We start from the raw sequence: 22280 nt of genomic DNA on the forward strand, positions 1-22280 counted from the left end.
AATAATAATTTCAGTCAGAAAAATGCTTATCATAAAAGTTTCATAATTGAAAATTGTATGATATGCATTTTTTCATAAACAAAAATAAAAATTTGAGATAAAAACTTTTTTATCCCTTTTTTGGCTGCAAACTTGCTGTTGTATTAAAATATAAGTTTTATGAAAAAAAAATTTGCATGCAAAATTTGACAATTTGTGTTTATAACGCAGTCCAGAATGAGTTTCTCACCCAAAAAATCCAAAAATCACAAGAAACTGTTTTTTTGTTGTAAACACGATTATTATCTTTTATTTCATTTACTACAAGATAAACAAATTTGCAAAAAAAGGACTTTTTCTCTCAACCATCATAATTTCAAACTAAAAAAATATCTAGCCATATTGAAAAAGTTACTTTTTTGGTAAATATTTTCATGTGAAAATGTAAAAATTAACTTTTTTGGCTAAAACCACCAAATGCAGTTTATCTGTGAGGTAACTGCCAGTTACACTCTGGGTTTTCTCAAGACAAAAAATACTTGGTTAGTGTTTCGGTTGAAAGACGAAATTTCGAAACAAATTTTTTTTTGTATTTTCATATATGGTAAAAATGCTTATCATACAGTTTCATAGCATGGAAAAAACGCTTATCATACAATTTCAAAGAATGGAAAAATGCTTATCATACAATTTCATTATTGGACAAAATGCTTACTTCGCTATTTTCATACATACACTTTTACTCTATGAAATTTTATGAAAGAGTATGATAAGCACTTTTTTCATATATGAAAAATGTATGATAACCATTTTTTGTCAACCCGGGTAGTTTCAAATATAATAGTTCTTTTTCATCAACTGCTTCCATGTTTTATTATTCTTTCCGTAGTTATCTTTACTTTAGCTCATTTCCTCTCTCAACCCAAATTTAATTGGAGTTTTTTTTCTCAGTAGCATTTTATTACAGTTATAAATCCGCGCCTTTTCAGATTGTTTTTTTTTTCGTTTTCTCAGCGAAAATTAAGTGACAGGATTTTCTTACGTTTTGAAGACAAATTTGAGTTTTTTCTATTCAATAACCTTCAGTTCTTGCCTTAGCTTTTTGATGTTGAGATCCATCGCCAATGAATTGTTTTCGATTTTCTTCCATGTCTATTTAAACCGGTTCAGTTCATTTTCTTTGGCATTCGTTGATCTGGTGCCAAAAGCTACAGTGTAACGGTAGCTTATTTCTGTTTTCATGGCGCTCGCATGCTTGCTTTTCCAGGTTTGAAAAAAATACGTATTTAACGCTTTTGGATCTAGTTCCTACCAGTAGCGGATTTAGGGGGAAGGGGGCAGGGGGGCGGACGCCCCCCCCCCTTTAGGGATTCGACCCCATGCCGACCCAAAGGGTCCCCCCTTTGTACCATTTTGGGATATCCATTTTGGACTGACTGACCTTAAAATTTTTCTAAAGGCGCCTTTAGCGCCAATCTATTCTAATTTTGAGGGGGAGCGTGCGCCAAAAAAACGCGATTTTTTGGTCGAAATTTTCCAAAAGTGCCTAAAAACGCTGTTTTTGGTCTGTTTTTCAAAATTTTGCCCGCGCCGCAGAAATTTTGACCAAAACAAGGTCTTTATAGTGGTTTCGGAGAGCTAAGAAAATCAATTTGGTCGACCTAAAAAAAAAGGTCGACAAAATTTTCAATTCTTTTTGAAAATCCGCCCCTCTCGAGAAATTCCTAGATCCGCGCCTGGTTCCTACTGTTCCAGGATTTTATGCTGAAATAGCTTTAAATCTGATCCTAATAAAACATGCAATTTCAAGTCATGTACTTCAAAAAGACAATGGTCGAATGACTTACCTGTGAGGACTGACACGACAGTTGATATTTTGATAACCAGGGACGAGATGTTGTCGGCAGATTCGTCTATGATGATGGATGCTAAGATGGTGTTGGTAGTGCCGAATACCAGCAGGGGAGTGTAGAAACAGCCTAGATTGAGGAAGTAGTAGTACTTGGCTGTGAAGCTGTACACCCACTTCAGATTACGGAAACGCTTCAGAAGAACGCCTGAAAATGTAATAAATTTGTTTTCATTAATAGAACTTTTGTTAAACAAAATTGATGAAAAAAAAATATAATTAAACCCATCTGGGAAGAATAGCAAAAACCTAGAGTATTGACTTCTTTGTACAGTAACTCTTTGTTTTTCGCTTAAAGTTTTGCTGGAGGATTCTACTTGTTTGTTCATTCGGGGTTTTTGAAAACTCTCAGAAAAGCTCCGTAAATTTGCGGTTGCTAAAAGAAGGCCCAAGTCTCGAAACTTTTCAGTGTGTAACTGGTTCGCTCCTAGGAAAACATAGGATAGAAAATATAAAAATTTCCAATCACGCTTAAAGTTTATTTTCTATCTACTGCATAGCGAATTTCGGAGTAGCTTTAGAAAGAACCTCGTACAAGAAATAGCGAACTTCACGAACTGTACCATGTGTTTAACTGTTTCCTGGGAACAAATACGACACTAAACTTCACCAAAGTTTAAGTAACAGTACTGTTTAGTTCATTTTTTTTTCGGTTTTTATACTAAATGAAAAGACATTCACGAATGGCAAAATGAGTGACTGTATTTCGTACTGTTAACATAAAGTTTAAATAAATTGCGATTTATTTCTCGTTTCAGTTACTGTTACTTCAATTTTGGTAACGTAGCAAAAGGTACGACGACAGGCCATAAAGAAGACACGTCATAAGCCTATCAGAATCGAGAACAGGAAATAGTTCGTACGTTTGTTTTATTATCTCGATTCTGATTGGCTTACAACGCTTCTACTTTAACAGCACTCTCAGTTTTTTACCTGTTTAAATTGATTCAAAATGATTAATTACCCAGCAGAAGACTGCTGTCCAGATTCTTGTCGCTCTGAGACAAAATTGCACTGATGGATGTCATGGACACACTCTTCGATAGTCCCCCTCCCTCCCCTTGGCCCCCCTTCGCCTCCTCCTCCTGCTGTCCACCCTTGTTAATCCCTGCAGGACTCACACTATTATTGGCAAGCTTACCATCTGAAATTGAACTTTAATTATCAAGTACGATGAGAGTATGTTTTAAATCATGAGACGGGAAACGAATTCACTTATGAGACGAATCACTTATTTTTTTGTCCGGAAATACTGATTCAAAAAGTCACTTATTCCGATGCAATGAAAATTGAACAGAGCGCACATTTGTTATCATTTGGCTATTTTTTGCTCCCAAACTGGTTTCAATTACAAAAACCATCAATTAATATCGTAAAAGTTTTAGCTTTTTTGCCATTGAAGAACAAGTTTTGGGCAAACGATAGACAAATGATAAAAAAGGTGTTCCATCGTTAATCATCATATTAAAAATTTCTTGTTTGGAAAATTACAGAAAATGATTATTTGAACAATAGTTTAACATCTGTTCTCATATACTTATTTATGAATTGAGAAAAAATTGGTCAAGATAGCAAATTAATCATAATGCAACTTAACCCAACAAAAACTCAGAAACATAATAACTACCTTGGGCCAAATTTCCCATCTCAACATTCTCAGTCAGTCCTCGCAACTGGGGATTCTGAAGGGTTCCCTCTCTGGAGGCCCTGGATACCCGTCCGGATTGGATTCTGGATTGTGATCTACTGCCACCCTGGAATTAATAAATTACCGATTTGTGATTTAGGATAGCCAATGTTTTTGGTGAAACGACAGAGGTCTTAATCTAATATAACCAATTTGGAGTGATTTTTTCAGAAATTATAACTAAAAATAACGATTTTACGAAATTATACATATTTTTTTAAGAAAATTTTAAACTTATTATTGGTTATAAATCCTTTAAACACCTGGATTTTTTAAACCTGGATTGCAAGCGAATACCTTTTAAAAAAGTTGGTGAATTCTTTGAAAGCTGAACTGGCACCCAGAATTGGTGTCCATAGCATGTCATGCCATACATTTTTCTGATAAGTCGCGCAAAATTTGGCCTTGAAACTCTATGCGACTTCAAAAACCAAAAATCTATGTATGAATGTCAAAAACCAAACGACAAAACAAAAACATAATTGCCATTGAAATATGATGGAATTATAGTGAAAACCTGTTTTTTTTTAAATTAGATTGTCAAACAAAGGGACTATCTTGTAAGTTTTGTAACAAACAGATCAAACTAATAAATGACAAATTCAAGAGTTCTCAGATCAGGGCAACTTAATGTTCCTTTTGCCATTAAACGTCTATGGAATACCATTCAATAATTTTCAAAAAACAGTCAGGATCAGACGTACAAGCTTCCCGACCCTTAAGCATCTTACAGTAGATAATCCCCCAGGCCATTTAAAGCTTTTTGAAAAAAGATTACGCAAAAAATATGTATTCCAACAAGCACGCTAAAATAATTCTTTTTTGAAAAAATTTTTCTAATGGAATAGCTTATTTGTACATTTATCACTCAGACCCGGACTCATTATGTTTTCGCTTTTTTTGAAATTCGGCCACTTCAATAAGCCCTCAAAGTCAATTTTTGCAAAACCTGTATCTCATTCCTCTCAAATCACATTACATTCCTCTCAAGTTACACTTGTTCTTTATAAAAAAAATTATTACTAATTTTTTTGGTAGTTGTCTCCCTGGACGCTATTTAAAATTTAAAGTGATATAGTCAGCCTGCAGTAACTATTAATGAGAAAATCTAGCAAGTCACAGTTTTACTTGAATCAATTTCTGAGTCGGAACAAGTAGCCGCTCATGTGTTAATATCAATCTGAATATATCGCGTTTATGGCACCCAACTCACGAAGCTGGTTCTTTTCAAACCCTTATACCTTTACTATAAACTACCGGTTAACTATATTTTGAAAGTTGATTTTCGAACATTAATAACTTTTGGCATTTTGAAAAAACTTTAAAAAAGGCTAACTAGGGAGTAGAAGTTTGTCTCGAGGGAAAATGACCACCCCAACACAAATATTCTGTACTCACAGTTTTTATGTGGGGTGTGAAGTTTTTTATAAAACAAATTTTTGGAAAATTTTATTTAAAGCGGTAAAAACATAAATGATAATTTGTTTGGAGTATCTTTCATGTCGCCTATTCAACCAAGTTGTTTTCTCAGCATAGCATGCATTGGTTCTAGTCACTCCGTCAAGTCCATTTTCAGTTTTTCGTGACATTTAACTTTCGCTGTTCAATAGCGGTGTTTGCCTTCCGTTTAACAAAGGAAAAGACTTGCACTTAAAAAAAGTCCAAATTGTGACGAAGAAAACTTGAGACTGAACAAACTTTAAGATTTTTCCTGAAAAAAAAACAAACAGTTGTGAACTGTATAAGAGTTTCAACTACGTTCATCGACTGCTAAGGCACATATTAATTGTTTCACAGAGCATTTCCTACACAAATGACAACGAAGAAAACAACGTGACAATATCAACGATAAAAAATAATTTTTTATTTTTTAATATGCAAAGAACCAACCAATTTCAACCAAAAGTTTCTGAACAGCCAATTCAGGAGAAACTAATAGATAAAGTATTTAAATATTAGTTTTTGAAACAAAATATAATTTTGAAAGTGCTCGAATATTTGTTTTGACACACGTCCGCTTCGTATCGGCCTCAAGTTGAAGACAGTAACTCTTTTTTTATAAATGATTGACTTCAGCATTTGTTATAATTTCATTCAATTTTTTTGCTTTCAGAATTATGGATTGTTAATGTCTACAAAGCGCGCATAAATTAGTCCAGAGCATGGCCAAATTGTCAGTTCTTAAACTCCCAAAAGTTTGCAAAAAATGATCGCAGGTAAAATCTTTTTTTTTGAATTTGAATCAGGTAGCCAATATTTTCAATGGTGCATAATTTTTGTTGTTGATTTTTTGGTAATTTTTTTTGAAAATTGACTGAATAAAAACCACTTCAAGCCTAATTATTTTATTTTCTTCGAAAGTCGGAACAAGAATGTGTTTTTTTTTTGCCATAGTGAAGGATTTTTTTGAATGTTTGCAATAGTTTGCCGTATTTTTATTATCTGACATATAGGATCTTAGCATACGGACAATTAAAAGTTGTCTTAAAAGTCAGAAATCAGACCATGCCATCCGCCAAAATTTAACAACCAATTTCACCATAAGTTGAACTAAACAAATTTTGAAAACTAAGAAACTAAGAAAATTCAAAATCAATTATAGCATTTTTGTATTTTAAATGAAAAGAATATAAGGCAAAACTCTTTTTTCTACAGGGGCTCAACAGCGATTCTCTGTAAAGAGCTGACAGGCTCCTATGTTGTTTTTTCCCTTGTGGATAAATCGTCCTAACCAACTACTCAGAAACTAACTAAAATCCTTTCTTCAAATGTTTCGTACCTTGGAGATGGCTGCCTTCCTGTACTTGCGGGCGATGAAGGTGGGAATGGCAATCTCACTCTGCATGATGTTTTTCTCGTTCTCGTAACAGTTGTTGATGAACTCCACAACGCCAACGGCTGCTGCAATTCAAAGCAAACATAATAGTTGCAACTTTAATTGTAATATTATCATACCCGCACTGACAGAAATGGTTTCCGGTCGATTTAAATCGATTTTAAATCGATTTTAAATCAATTTAAAGTGTTTAACCATGACCATTTTACGAACTCAAATGGATTTTAAACCGATTTAATTCGATTTTTTTGAAAATTTTAAATCGATTTAAGTGTCTAAAAAATCGATTTAAATCGATTTCGATGGATTTACCGACTCACTAAAATCCATCGGAATTTTGTCAGAGCGGGTATATTTGAGAAAGAGCGCAGGCCAAAAACTAAACTTTTTTTGTCAAAACCTAATAAATATTGCATCAAAAAAAATTCTGTAATAAATTATTCTCCTTGCAAACAATCGTCATCCATCACAGTCGCGTGAGTTTATTGTGATAGGGGCAATACAAGTATCGCGCATCGACACTCACAGCAACTAAAAACCCATATTGCCTACTGCATATTGCATACTTCGGTCGGGGTCTGATTTCATTCTATTTAGTAAACACACATTTTTTGTCGATTGAAATCTTGAACCAAAGTAATAATTTATAACTCTCTTTATGAACAATCTATCTGGACTCACATTTGGTCTTCTGGCAGTCGAGAATGAGACACAACATGGCCACTCTTCCACTCATGTCTCTGTACTTGATCAGAGTCGAGTTGGCCGACTGATACTTCTGGTTCCATCTAGCCGAAAACAAAAACAAACAAACGTAAGTAGAAATACTGAACTCAAATTGTTTAAATCTTGTAATGTTGCAAACAAGTTGACTATCAATTCCGGAATCCATGTTGTTGTTGTCCAAATGTAAAATCAAAAGCACAAGGTTCAGCAGATTTTTAAGAGGCAGATTAACCCGATAAGTCACACCAGCGCTGATTCAAAATGTGATCACCAATGGTCCCAAAAATGCATATCTGGATAAGAGATACTTCAACGCTTAAATCGGCATTCTAACCATTCGATGTCTTAAGCCTAATTATAAATTATATACCACTTTTTAGGAATTAAATCAGCGGTGACAAACATTAATTTTGACCTGGATCAACGATAAATTCGACTGAAATTTCAACCCCGGAAGACCGGATTTAATTTCATTCCATTTTCGTTTTTTTTTCGGTTCTGAAGAACCACAATGGGCTGTTGAAAAACTATGGCTGAGTGGGTTTTTTCTTCCCAACTTTGATTACCTCATAGAAAGATCGTAGAGCTACAGCGTCAGATTTTTTATTAATGGATGCGAAATGAACTTTTTCAAAAACAATGTTTTCTTTATTCAGTCTAAACTAGATGATCAGAGTCGAATGAGCTGATAGAAATTTGAATTAAGTCTGAAATCCAGTTTTAATCCTTTACAATCAACTGTTCTATTAGCTATTACATCATCGTTATTGTAATGTGCATTAATCAGATTTCGTAACCTCAAAAATAACCTCATAGCTGGGTCTCGGATCCCCAGACAAGGTGATTATTACTAAAAACACGGCTAGAATCCTAAACTAGATACCTTTTTAGTGACATATATAAGGTCCATTAGAGATGGATTGACCCTTTTCCCGCCCCTAACTAATCTTGCTCTGCAATACCAAATCAATATTGAGTTAAGCTAAAAGAGGTTTAATGTCTGTTGGAAGACTCTCTTGGCACCGGGCATCTAATTCCAACTTCTCCCAGTTGTCCCTTATCTTTTAATGCTCAGGAGGGTTTGGAGCTGTCCCCAATATCCCACTGGACCATGCGGTTTCGCTTCCTTCCACGAATAAGCTTCTTATCGTGTCTTGGTGCACGATGGGAGGCTTCGTTTCGATTCTATTATCTAATTTCTTTACTTGACTTTCTTTCTTCTCATATTTTATTATTGTGTTTTTGACACGCTGAAATCGATTGTCAAAACGACCGGATCTAGTATTTTTCAAAAAATAATTCAATCCCAATCGAAAAACTGAAAATTCAAATTCTTGAATCTTCTGAATCTCCTTTTCATCTAAATGTCGTGATTAAGGCTTTTAACGTCTTTTTCATTGTGCACCGGAAGGTTCGGCTGTGACATTTCGATTTTAGTAATTTGCGCAGCAACTTGCCAAATTTTGTTTTGGAACACAAAAAGCTATATAACTCCAGTTTTGATGCAATCGATTTGAAGTGAAGAAATAACGGAAAAAGAGAATGTCATTTGCAGGCAGTCTAAAATTGCTTACCACCAGTGCAACCGAAAAATTGTAATAGCAGAAATTAAACCGCAAAAGTTTTTTGAATATTAAAATTTTTTGAAAACTTATGAAAATTATGAAAATGAAGAATTATTATCAAAAAAAGATATTGAATGAAGATTTCGCTCAACCTGTAAAAATGTTTTATGAATTTTGTGTGGGCAAACGTATACATCAAAAATCAATTGAATTTCAAAGTTTGATGCAATAAAACTGTTTTTTTTATATATTCCTTTCAAAGTTATTCAAAATCGTCGAATTTTGCTAAGAATTTAGTTTAAGAAATCAATCATGATATCAGCCATGATGAAGAAGATAGGAACACAGTGATTTTAGCTGTAAAATAAATTGGGTATCAGCAAAGGAAAGGCAGCAACATACTTGACTCTTTTAAAAATTATTATTAACATACATTTTCCGTCGTTTATTAAAGTATCTATACATGTAGTTTTTTTAAAAAATTTTTGAGTTGCATAGAATTGCCTCAAGAAAGGTTATTTCAAAAAAGAGCATGTTTTTGGAAAGTTTTAAAGTTTTTTTTTGTTATAAAGTGTATAAAACTATTGGCTACGAGTCTTAAATTGCTCTCAATTTGTTTACCATGACTCATTTATTAATTCAATTTGAACAAATTATCTGTATTTCAATTAGTGAATTCCGCACAAATTACATGATACTAATTTTTGTACCAAATTCAACTATGCTTAAGAGTTGTTTTAGAAACAAATCAGTATTAGCGTTTTAAGCGCTAAGTTTTCGATGTTTTAAACATGATGATATATAGTATGCCACCGTTTGGTATCTATGTCAGCAATGATAGAAGCTTGTTTTTTTTTCTTGAACAGACATAAATATGACTGAGATTTTAACCATCACTTTCATTACCTCAATTAGTTTTCGTTTTCGTTTTTTTTTGTTCTGAACAACCCCTAGGGGCTGGTAACGAACTATATAGTAGTGTGTTTTTTCTTCCCAAACTAGCTTATAGGGTTACAATTCACATAGGTGGTTTTTTGAAGTCGGATTGCAATAAAAAACAAAAACACTTTGTCTCAGTATCGAGTAAAACAAGCTGAGAGTTTTGTTTCTCGGCTTTTTTTTTCTCGGCCATTTCAGATCTGAAAATTTCATTTTCTTGGCTACTTCTGGCCTCAAAAAGCTTGAAAAACAGAATAGTCGGAACAAAAAATTTTGATAAAAATCTATCAAAAACATATCACCACTAAAACCAGGGGCAGATTTAGGGGAAGGGCGGGGGGCGGACGCCCCCCCCCCCTCCCTCAGGGGTTCGACACCCTGCCGACCCTTTTTAGGAAATTCATTTTTGGCCGACTGGCTCTAAAAATTTTCTAAAGGCGCCTTTGGCGCCAATAATACTAACTCTGAGGGGGAGCGCGCGCCAAAATAAAACGCATTTTTTTGTCAAAATTTTCCAAAAAGTGCCCAAAACGGCTTTTTTGACCTGTTTTTTCAAAAATTTGCCTACGGCGCAGAAAATTTGCCAAAACAGCGTCTTTTTAGTGCTTAGGAGAGCTCGGAAAATCAAAAAAAAGGTCTTCAAAGTTTTTTTTGAAAATCCGCCTCCCCTCGAGAAAATCCTACATCCACCCCTGACTAAAACAATGAATTTATTTTAAAGGGTGAATTACAAAACGTGAGATATGATTCATAACATCAAAAGGAGATTAAGCGTTTAAGGAGTGGCTGAATTCTTGAATTTGGCAGAAAATCTATTCAAATAATGGGGTATGTGTATTCCCGCTAGAATCGTTTATTGATAAAAATACGACCTTGTTGCAGTAGTTGTTTGCTTGAAGAGAGGAACAGCGAGTTAAAAGTTGGAAAGTTAAAGTTGGAGTTGAAGATGCTTCGGAAATTGGAAAATTCGGCTATCTTTGTGGCGAAAATCTTAACCGGCTTTGGACCAATTCTTGTGTTTTCGAAAGAGTGTAATGGCCATGCCATGCAATGTCTAGTTGATTTTCATTGGCTCGCGGAAGGCAAATTGATTTGTTCGAACAGTTAAAAAAGAAGTGTGGATGGCTAGCGTTGATACTGAAAGGCTGTAGGTTAGTTTGTGAGCTGTGTGAGAAGTTTGTGTGTGAGCAAACATTGCTTCTGATGTCTTCGAATTGCCTTTTGCTGACTTGAGGCATCCCGACGACTCATTTTTGTGCATCCCGTTCTAGAACTTCTAGTAACTTCTCCCCTGTTTTAGTATCGAAGACTTTTTGTTAGATGGTGGATAAGCTGATATTTCGTCTGCATGAGCTCCGAGAAGCTTGATTGAACAAATGTTTCATTTGAGGTTATTTTAACAACTTCAAGTTCTCCTTTGAATCTGATATCTCTTCAGCGAGTTGCCACTAGACTCTCACAAAACGAAACGATAGTTCCTTTGGTTGAATGGAGACTGTTGATTTGATTTGTTCGATGGCTTGTGTGATTTCCGGAAAAGTATTCAGCGCTGAAGGCTGCGATGGAATCATTGAGTAGAGGCGGCTTAACTTAGAGGTTATTTGTTGGCCGAGAGGGTAGTAGCCGAGAGGGTAGTAGCCGAGAGGGTAGTAGCGATTATCTAAGCTAGCATTTTCGATTGAGAGCAATTGTTTCTTATCGCAGTTAATGTGAGCTGTCTTTAAAACCTGCTCGCATTTGTTGAGTGCTTAATTCGAATACGATTTAAGTAAATTGGGTGAAGTTTATGAAGTTCCGAGACAATGGCTTATAAATTATTCGCCACTATTACCCACAAAAAACTTGTTTAGGAAGTAGTAAGCTATCAAGGGAGGGGTTTTATGTAAAACAAATTCTCTCTCACCCTAGCTTCATCTGTGCGGCCGTCCATACAGAGAGTACCCCATTCAACACAGCCACGAGTAACTTCATCGAGTTGTCATCATCCTTTCCTGTAGTCATTGCACTGTGAGTCAACACCGAAGTCATGCCTAAGCATAACACAAAGCAACAAAATAAACTCTTATTCCGAGGTTGACCATCATATCAAAAATTCTCTATCTTGAAACTTATTCACATAAGAAGTGTAAACAACTTCTTCTAACGTTCAATTATCTTAAAATATAAAGTACTATTCATGTATTAATTTTAAAGACGAATTTTATGTAGAACATTTGTGAAAGAATTTGGCGAGAAAAAGAACAAAAAACTCAGGGATATGGTCTAGAGTTCCACCTTTTGCTTAACCCGGATTATTTTCGAAAGCTCTGAACCATCAACAGCAGCCGGTTCCCGCCATAGCAAAAAATTAAAAAATATATGAAAAAAATTCTTAGTGTAACCCCACCCAGTTTCAAAGGCTCTTAGATTCAAAGGCCCCTGAGTGAGTAGGTGGGTAGGCATAGTGACTGAAATGGATAAAGTGAATTAAAATTAAAAAAAAAAAAAAGTGTAAAAAAACCCGTGCTAGAACGCTGATCATTGTGGAACCTGATCTAAACTACATTTTATGATTGGATAAATTAGATATTTTACCACTGTAAAGTATTTAATATTAACCAATCATGATCCATCTAACTAACAACCCACTTATTTGTAAGTGCTGAAATTACTTGTAATTTCAGCACCAGAGAGATTTGAATTTAACTTAGAAATTAGTTGACTCTCCAAGAAGACTTCAGCAGCCGCAATAAACCAGTATACCCTAGATCTATTGAGCCTAGCAGAGACTAGTTAAACAACCTGAGACTAGATAGTATAAGAGTAAGATTAGGATCGGTATTAGACTAAGAAGTTGCACGAATCTATCCGGCCGAAAATAAGATAGCGTGACGAGCAGACGGTGTACCCTATCCGAAATTACTCTATGAGTTATACACTTCGGTCCTAACTCATCTGGTGCGACCATAAGTCTCGAACAAGACCTTAATAGCTTAGAATTAACCAAAAATAGATTAGAATTTAGACAAAACATTTTTAAAATGTTACACGACGATAATTTAATCGAAATGTCTCTACGACTCAATAGATCAAAGCCAATATTCCGAACGATAAGAGAACTACCCGGAATTGGAAGAAGACCTCGAACCAGAGACGACATACGACAAAGTAGAAACTTACCAGATAGCTATATGATAGTACGGCAAAAGCCAACACAAACTTTTATATTTAGAATTTTATTAGCAATGAATTTAGATTTTCATTTGCAAACATAAAATTTTGAAGTCAAAACTTCATGATCATTACAGGCGCTAAACAAAATATTAATATACAATAACGATTGATAAAAAGATCTCAGATCGTTTCCCTCAAAATTCTGCAGTATTATATAAAACATTTTTGGAAAATATTTATTGAAAAACAAAACAAAAATTAGTAGCATGACAATAAATTGTTAGTAATCATAAGATCACCAGTTGTCTCAGCTTCATCACCTAAAACATAACAGCAATCATAAGCTCACTAATATCATTAAAACACTAAATCATTTTCTTAAACAAATTTAAACCATTTTAAACTTAAATTCACTTAATTTTCAAACCAGATCATCAAGGCTTATCCTTGGATCTAAATTCACTTTCTATTTAATTAAAATTTAAAACTTGATCATCAAGGCCTATCCTTGGATCAAAAAGAACAATTTTGTTCTCCCCCACCCACTTAGCTAGTGTCTAACGACCTCAAACGTCGATTCACTATCCAACCCTTTCTAAAAACCCAGGACTAACAGAAATTTTTGAACAAAACTAATCATTCAAATTAGGATAAACAGTGAAGAACTTCGGTTATTCATCCTTCACTTGATCCCCCCTCTTACCAGACCCAGGATAAATCTTAGACTTAGTAAGTTTAAAATAGTATCTAACGAACTACTCGCGTTCTAATTATACCTGAACCTTGTGGATCGATTTACTATTCTCCAACCCTTGAACACAATCACCACCCTTAAGTAAGATTAAGTAAGTTAACACCTTAGCTTATACTAGCCACGAGAAAGTAAAAAATCATTCTTCGGAATCGATATACTCTTCTCTCCAACCCTGAAAAATAGACCCAGGTTAAGCTAACCAAAAAATCGTAAGGACTAACAATTTAAGAAAATAAAAATCATCTAACAACCCTTTGCAACCGTCATCCTAAGCCTTATGTCATTTAAAAATCTAGGAAACAAACAAACAATCGTTTTGCACAACTGTGAAATAGAAAACAAAAAATACGATCTTGTAATCACACCTCATACACAAACAGTTGGATACATTAGAACAAAACGACAAACACTAAAAAGAAAAATAATAACTAAACAAAGACAAATAACACGAAAAAGATTTTCCAAAAATAGACACACATTTTCAGAATCAGAAGCCAGCAATTTAGACGAACTTTATAAATTAAAAGAATCTATAGATAAAAATTGCCCTATTCACGATCAATTATATTTTTCCGACTCAGAAACAACTTCAAATTCATCAAAAAGAGGAAAAAGACGAATAAAAAAGCAATATAAACACAAACCAGTACATTTGTATAATTGGAATCAACCAATTAGACAAATCGATAATTACTTATTAACAGTTATTAAACGAAAAAATGAGCCAAACACACACTCCAAGTGAAGATAGTCCAGATGATGACGATATCTTCCCCTTCCTCGTAGATGCACCCACTGATAGAGGACAGCATATACTTTGCAAGAATTTACTACTAAATTTATTTGAACCCGGAAACAGCCCATGTAAAACAGAGTTCCCAGATGTAAAGATCAAAAGACAAATTATATATCACTATTTGAAAGATATATGTAATTTGACACAACACTACGGAATCTACACCATAGAATTAAGCTCACCAAACCCGAATCACCGCAAATATGTAATTCAAACAGACGACCTTGATTTAGAATTTTCAAACGTACTCTCAGAATATATAAAAAGCATACAATATCATAACTCACAAAGAGCAAACTCCATATTTACTAATGAAGTTTTTGCAATAATATACAGTTATATCTCAATATTAGAAAACGAAATCCCAATCTCAAATGTCTCACCGACAGAGACATCTAAACATATAAGGGTACGACATGAAATCACACTACTTTCATCTTTTCTAAATATAAATAAAGAAAATTTCACTAAAGATGATGTTTCACAATATACAAAACATGACTTACAAAAAATCTTGGCATGATTTATAATAGATTATTTCACACATAATCTAGATTTAATTTCACAAGCAAGAAAAAATTTTAGACCTCAAAATTCAAATGATGATACCGCCATCACAGAACAGTCAGACTACGTTTGAGACCCCGAATGGTCTCATTATGCATTTATAAATATCCCACAATCAATTGCAAGTCAAGCAATAAGTACAATATCTTATATAAGAGATTATGTAAGAGTAGTACCATTAACCATTGATGCAACACCAATAAACTACAAAACATTTTTACCTGATACACGAAATAACAGTTTAAACTCGACCGTCATACACAATGAAAACCTTAATGGAACTAGGAACCTCACTCAACAAGATATCCAGACACCATCACACTTCATAAATGAAGAAATTGTCCAAACAACAACAACTACACAACAAAGTATTTCACCGATACGTCCAAATTTAACAAAACCAAGAAATACAAACACTTCACTAACACAGGTAACCTTACAATCAACTGTTAAACCTTCCGTTGCTCCAAAATATTCACAAATGGATTACCAAACATATAGACCCATGACAATACCGTCAAAAACACGCAGAACGTTCACAAGAAACAATTTTGCGGAATATAATTATAATTATACACATCCATCAAAAACAAACCATCCTCCACGAAATAATAATAATGATCAAATCAGATCTCGACATTGGAATAATCCAATGGCAACAACCAATTCAGTAAATTTTCAAGCTAATCCACATCCTCCACAGGATCATAGCGAAAATTACCCATTCTTTCAACAGAATAAAAATAAAAAACAAGCATCTCATCAATTGGATTATCTATCCTCTGATGATGATCATTTACATCATCATGACCAGATATATTTGCACCATATACCCAAGAATATCGCGGACAAGGAATGCAGAAACCATATACACATTATAGAAATTTTTCTCCACACCAGATAGATACACAAAATCAACAACCAATACAAATGCACAACCCAATTAATACACAATCTTTTCAACCAATTCAGCCACAAAACCCAATGATTACACACTCATATCAACCAACACAAATGCAAAATGAAATACCACTTCCATATTACCTTCAACAACACGAAATAACAAAAAATCAGCTTTCAAATTTTTCACAAATGCCAAATGCAGCAGAATCATTACAAATGACCATGAATCCATACCTTATGGGCGGATCATCAATAACGTCAAATAAACCATTAATGGTATTCACAGGAACAGACCCTGAATATTCTGTAGAAGATTATTTAAATGCAGTAACAGCAAATTTAATTTTAAATATAGGACCTGAACCAATTAATACGCCACTACATCAAAACTGGATACATCGACGCACAGCGTTGATACAGACAACCTTAGACGGCGCAGCCCAAAAATGGTTTTCAGTATTGCCTATAGAAATTAAATCAAATTGGAAGAGATTTACACAAGAATTCTCAAAAATGTTTGACTCCGAAAGAAACAAACAACAACAAAGAGTTTTTTGTAATGAAATTCGCAGATTACCAAATGAAACCATCAAACAATTAGCAGTACGCATCGAAACACTAGTTCGAAAAGCATATTCATTAAATACACACGATTATAAAAACACAAAGATGACAGAAATCTTAATGATGACCTTAACACCTCAATTAAGGAAAATAGCAATAAAAAAGAGAGAATCCCATCCCTCCTCAATTCGAGAGCCCGATTTAGATTTTCGAAAACTAGTAGACCAGCTAGAACAAGCGGAAATCACAATGAAACTTGAAGAAACAGAAAATCTGAAATTACAATATGTTAATCGAATTGAAACAAATACCACAAATATCAATAATATACAGGATTCAGATTCAGACCTCGTTGAAAAAATCACTGAAATACTCAATATTTATGAAAAACACCCAAACTTTAAAGGCAAACCATCTTTCAAAAAATGGTGTAATTATTGCCGACGATACGGACATAGTATTTCTGAATGTAGACAAAAACAACAAGATAACCAAAATAAACCTCAAAAATATAAAGAACCAAATAAATCATTCTATCAATACATGAAGAAAGATCAAAATCTACCGAACAAAAATGTATACAGCAACAACAGTTCAGGAAAACCACTTCCGAACAATACTAACTACACGAGTAATCAATCACCATATAACTCAAGTTATAGAGGAAGATCACCAGAACGAAGAAATACACAAAATTCGTCACAAAATCATTACAGTAGACCAAATAGTCGAAATAGCTACTCCAGATCAAATTCAAATACAACACGATTTGTTTCTAGATCTAATTCCCAATCAAGAAATAATTACTATCCAAACAATCAATCACGAAATTCATCATACAATAGAAATAGAAACTACTCCAATAATCGGAATAGAAGTTATTCAAACAACCGAAACCAGAATTACCCGAACAATCGATCAAGGAATAACTCATATAACAGATCAAACTATCACAGATCAAACAATAATTATCAAAATAGATCACGAAATAATTCACAAAATCGACACTCAAGTTATAATAATCGTTATAGAAATTATAACCAATCACCACACAGGAATAATAACCATTATAATAATTCTAACAATCGCCACAGAAGTAGTACACCTAAACATCAAAGAAATATAAATCAAGTACAATCAAACCCAGAAACAACATCAGACCCCCCAGGTATTGATGACACAGGAAATAACGAAATACAACTAAATCAAATAAACTGTGAATCATCAGATTCAGAAAGTGATACAGAAAACACTATCACCATAAATATGATAGCAGTCGAAAATGATTACGAACCTATTATATATGAACAACCTTTTTCATCACATATATATGAAAATCAATTAGAACTCCTTCACAATTATTATATTGAACCCATCCATTCCACACAAACGGTACAAAAAACTAACGAAATCAACACTACAAATCTACCCAATGAAAATGACAAAACTAAATGTTTGAATACAAATCACATCTATCAAAATATACAAAAAGAACAACCCAAAGAAAAAATTTGGACAATACCATTTCTTTTAGAAAGTCCAAGAAGCAAAGAATTTCAACCACCAGATCTTGAAATTGATTTTTTAATTGATTCAGGAGCAGAATCAAACATAATAAACATTCCCACATGGAATGAGATAAAATCACTACACCCAAGGCTAACGCCTCTTGAAACCTCCAGTAAACTAGCAACAGCACAAGGATCAACATTGGTAAACTATGGAAAAATTCAATTATTTCTTCTCCCCACAAGAACAATAGAGCAAAATAAAATTTTAAATAAACCATTTAAACAAATATTCCATATCACTGATATTAAACACAATATCATTGGAATACCATTTATTTCTAAATATATACCAACAATCAACATTTTGAATAGTAAAATACTAATCAAAGATAAATACACAAAAACAAAAGACACAGCCCTAACATTTTTTCAAAGATTAAATAAACAACCACCATTCTTTTCAAAATTTTATCCAATATATAACCAACAAAGAAAACACCTGAAACCACTATCAGGAAAAATATATAATTTTTCAATAAAACAAGTTCACCAATATGATAAAAAACAAAATAAACAACAACTCTATATGTCAGACTTTGAATTCAAACCTATCCATAAGTTTTTCAAAATCACAATCTCATCCATAAAATATTTGAAAAACTCGAATTCAGATATTATTTCGTTACATGTATACAACAATACACCCTATCAAGTAACACTACCTTTAGGACTTTTAGGCTATTGCGAAACCAACGCTACGATATCACCAATACACGAAAAAGAATATCGCGTAAACAATATACTTCAATTATTAGATATTTGTCAATCCACAATTCTTAATGAAGAATTATCCATAAATAAGATAAAAAGTAATGAAAAAAGAAATACAGATTATTTCCCAAAAACTCCATATTTCCAACCTTCATTCAACATAAGTAACTACACAGAGACTCAACAGAAGTTTTTGACAATGTTTAACTTTCAACATTCACAAATAACACAAGACGAATTTGATAAATTAGCCAAACAGCTAATAAAATATTCATCAGTCTATGCAACCTCTAAATTTGATGTTGGCAAAATCAGTTCATCACTACATCTCCCGTTAAAACCTGACGCAGTTTTCAAAAAACAAAGAGCAAGTAAAGTACCAATTCATTTACACGATAAAGTGAACAGATTACTCGATATTTTAGAACAATACAATATAATCTCACCGGTAAACAAAGAAGAACAACCAAAAGGTAACACATTTATCAACCTTGTTATCATCCTAGCAAAAGGAGAATCATTAAAAATAGTTCTAGACGCCAGATACCTTAATTCACTAATAGACGAATCAAAATGCAATACAAGTTATTTTAACAAAAATAAACGGAAAATACTTTACAACCGCAGATATGAACAGTGCATGTAACCAAATGCCATTAGATGAACAATCGCGACGTTTAACACAATTTGTTATTGGAAACCAACAATACGAATTCAACCGCTTATTCTATGGAATATCCATAGGACCAGCAGCATTTTCAGCTTTTATGAGCAAAATTTTTCGACCACTAATACTCAAGAAAAACGCAATCACCTATTTAGACGATGTTTTTATGCAATCACAGACAAAAGAAGAAATGTTTAAAGTTTTAGAACACTATCACAAAATACTTCAGAACGAAAATCTGAAGGCCGCCCCCGATAAATCACACTTCTTTTTAACACGAGTTAAATTCTTAGGACATAATATAGAAAGAAAAACAATCACTCCATTAAAATCACGCATTGATGCTATTCAAAAACTCCAACCACCAACAAACAAAAAGAAAATCCAAGAATTCCTTGGAATGTTAAATTTTTTAAGTAAATATGTCTATAAAATGCAATTATACCTAAGACCATTCTATAATATACTTAGACAACAAAATAATTTTGAATGGAACACAGAACATCAAGCACGATTTGAAGAGATTAAAAAACTCTGAACTGAACAAATTTCAAATACAATTCCAGATCCAAATCAACCATTCTATGCCATGTGCGGTTCTTCGAATTTTGGCATCGGCGCAGCATTATTACAATCACACAATGGTACAAACAAAATGAACCTTATATCAGCAAATTCTCGATTATTCACTCAAGCAGAGCTACGACTCTCAACCCTAATGAGAGAATGTACAGCCATAATATATACACTAACAGAATACGAATTTCTAATACTTGGATCAAAACATCCAACAGTTCTATTCACAGATCACAAACCAATCATTTTTCTCTTTACACAAAAATCTAATCCAAATCACCGAGTTTATAGATTTCAATTAATTCTAATGAAATTCCCAAACTTACATATAGTTTGGACAGCAGGAAAGAATCTTGCATTACCAGACACATTAAGTCGAAATACGCCACCGGAATTACTTACACGTAAAACTACAGTAGAAATACCCAAAAATATAAAATTCTACCTTGCAGAAAACGAAACATCACCCCGACTAGAATGCAAATATGCAGTAAAAACTGACGTTGAACAATCGCAGATAAACAATATACAACACTTCCCACTCTATTTAGATTGTCAAAATAATCACTACGAAGTTGATCTACTTGGAACATCAACTTTTAAACCAATTCCATATTCACAATGGATAAAAAATAACACCCAACAAAAAAGAGTAAAACAACAATCGCATAAAAAAGACCTTTTTCCATTAATTGAAAAAGAAAACCTAACTGATAAAATAAATTTATCAGGACCACAAACAAACGATTCAAAATAAACAATAAATCAAGTTTTTGACCTCCATGACCCACTTGATACAATTCCTTTATCTAAATTAGAAATTGAAAACATTTTTCTCCCTCCAACAGATAAAATTACAATTAATACTTTGAAACAATATCAAAATCTTGACCCAGTAATTAGGCAACTAAAATCATGGCACAAATATAAAACCAAACCCGTCAAAGCAGATGCAACTATTTTAGGAAATAAAACACTCCTCCGATATTTCCGAAAATTTAAAAATACAACAATTAATGAAAACACAGACCTTCTAGAATACCAATTAAATGAATCAACAGTTCCCTGTCTCCCTTTGAGTATGATTCTTATAGCTTTTAATATTTCACATACACAAAACATTAAAGGACACTCTGGATCAGAGAAAACATATTCAAATTTCATACAAAACTTTTACTTTCCAAATGCACCAATTTGGATAAAAGTACTATGCAATGATTGTATAGTATGTCAACTAAATAAACCTTATCCAAATCAAAAACAAATAGCACAAAAACAAGATTTTAAAGGACAAAGTTTATACTTTAACCACCGTACACATGGACCTTGGACAAACGGCTTGGAAATGATACAAGATATACCGAATGGTCAGCAGATGTAAAACTATTTCCCTTAGCATATAATTCACAAATCACGACAACTCTAGGAATGTCACCATATGAAATGGTTTTTATTCAAAAGCCACGCAAACCGATTATGTTTACAGCAAACTCTCATAAAAATGCACAAAGTTATTGTCAACCGAATAAAGACTCAATTTGTTACAACCTACCTCTACACACACACGATGAAGATCATTTTCATCACCCACAAATTCTTAAATTAGCCTCCGGTACACACACCGAATGGATTTTGAACAGAGATAAGAAACACAATGAAATTTACCAAAAAGTAACAAAAAAGTTGTTACAAAGACAAAACATTAATGAACAAATAAATTCACGCTTTACACCAGCCTCAGATATAAAAATTGGAACATTTGTTTTAATACCCAATTTTAGCACTCAAAAAGGAATCTCTAAAAAATTACAACCCCTTCGAAAAGGACCATACCAAATAATTGCCAAACCCACTGACGTAACATATAAAATTACCGACTCAGAACAAAAAGAAATTGTTCAACATCGAAACAACCTATTACCTTATTCCCCAAAAGAATACGCGCTACGCGAACTAACTCAATTATATTCTTTCACAGGTTTAAAAGTTATTCAAAAAAACCCACATACAGAAAATGAAACAAAGGAACAACATGACGTTCATCTCGAAAACCAAAATAAAAAATCAACTACAACAAAAAACAATACAAAAAAGCTAGATCAAAAAGAAAGAAAAAATAGAAAAATGACAGAAAAAATTATACCCCAAGAACAAATCGACAAATCAGAACATAGAGAGTCATCACGGCTTAGAAACCAACCACGCAAAAACTATAAAACATTCATCCCACAATCTAAAATATTAAAGAAAGTTGAATTTCAAAAACAACTTTAATTCTACATTTAATAATCTTTGCACCTCTGAACATTTTAGACTTTCATTTTTCAAAATAACATGCTGACAAACACGCAGCGATGCTAGTTCAAAATTAGCCAAT

At 33.4% G+C, this 22280-nt stretch overlaps 2 protein-coding genes across 2 annotated transcripts in view; both read right to left on the reverse strand.

Moving 5' to 3' along the window:
* The window catches only part of LOC134852903 (uncharacterized), a 46048-nt gene extending 34370 nt beyond the window's left edge, over positions 1–11678 (reverse strand). The window contains exons 1-6 of the mRNA XM_063868760.1: positions 11545–11678; positions 7093–7199; positions 6355–6476; positions 3516–3642; positions 2853–3032; positions 1827–2036 (exon numbers count right to left, since the gene is read on the reverse strand). Coding sequence (XP_063724830.1) covers positions 1827–2036; positions 2853–3032; positions 3516–3642; positions 6355–6476; positions 7093–7199; positions 11545–11669 — 871 coding nt within the window. The 5' untranslated portion in view covers positions 11670–11678. The remainder of the gene's footprint in view (positions 1–1826; positions 2037–2852; positions 3033–3515; positions 3643–6354; positions 6477–7092; positions 7200–11544) is intronic.
* A 1403-nt stretch (positions 11679–13081) lies between these two features.
* The window catches only part of LOC134853502 (uncharacterized), a 44581-nt gene continuing 35382 nt past the window's right edge, over positions 13082–22280 (reverse strand). Inside the window, exon 6 of the mRNA XM_063869502.1 lies at positions 13082–13114. Coding sequence (XP_063725572.1) covers positions 13082–13114 — 33 coding nt within the window. The remainder of the gene's footprint in view (positions 13115–22280) is intronic.

Source organism: Symsagittifera roscoffensis, chromosome 8, assembly GCF_963678635.1.
Source record: "Symsagittifera roscoffensis chromosome 8, txSymRosc1.1, whole genome shotgun sequence".
NCBI lineage: Eukaryota > Metazoa > Xenacoelomorpha > Acoela > Convolutidae > Symsagittifera > Symsagittifera roscoffensis.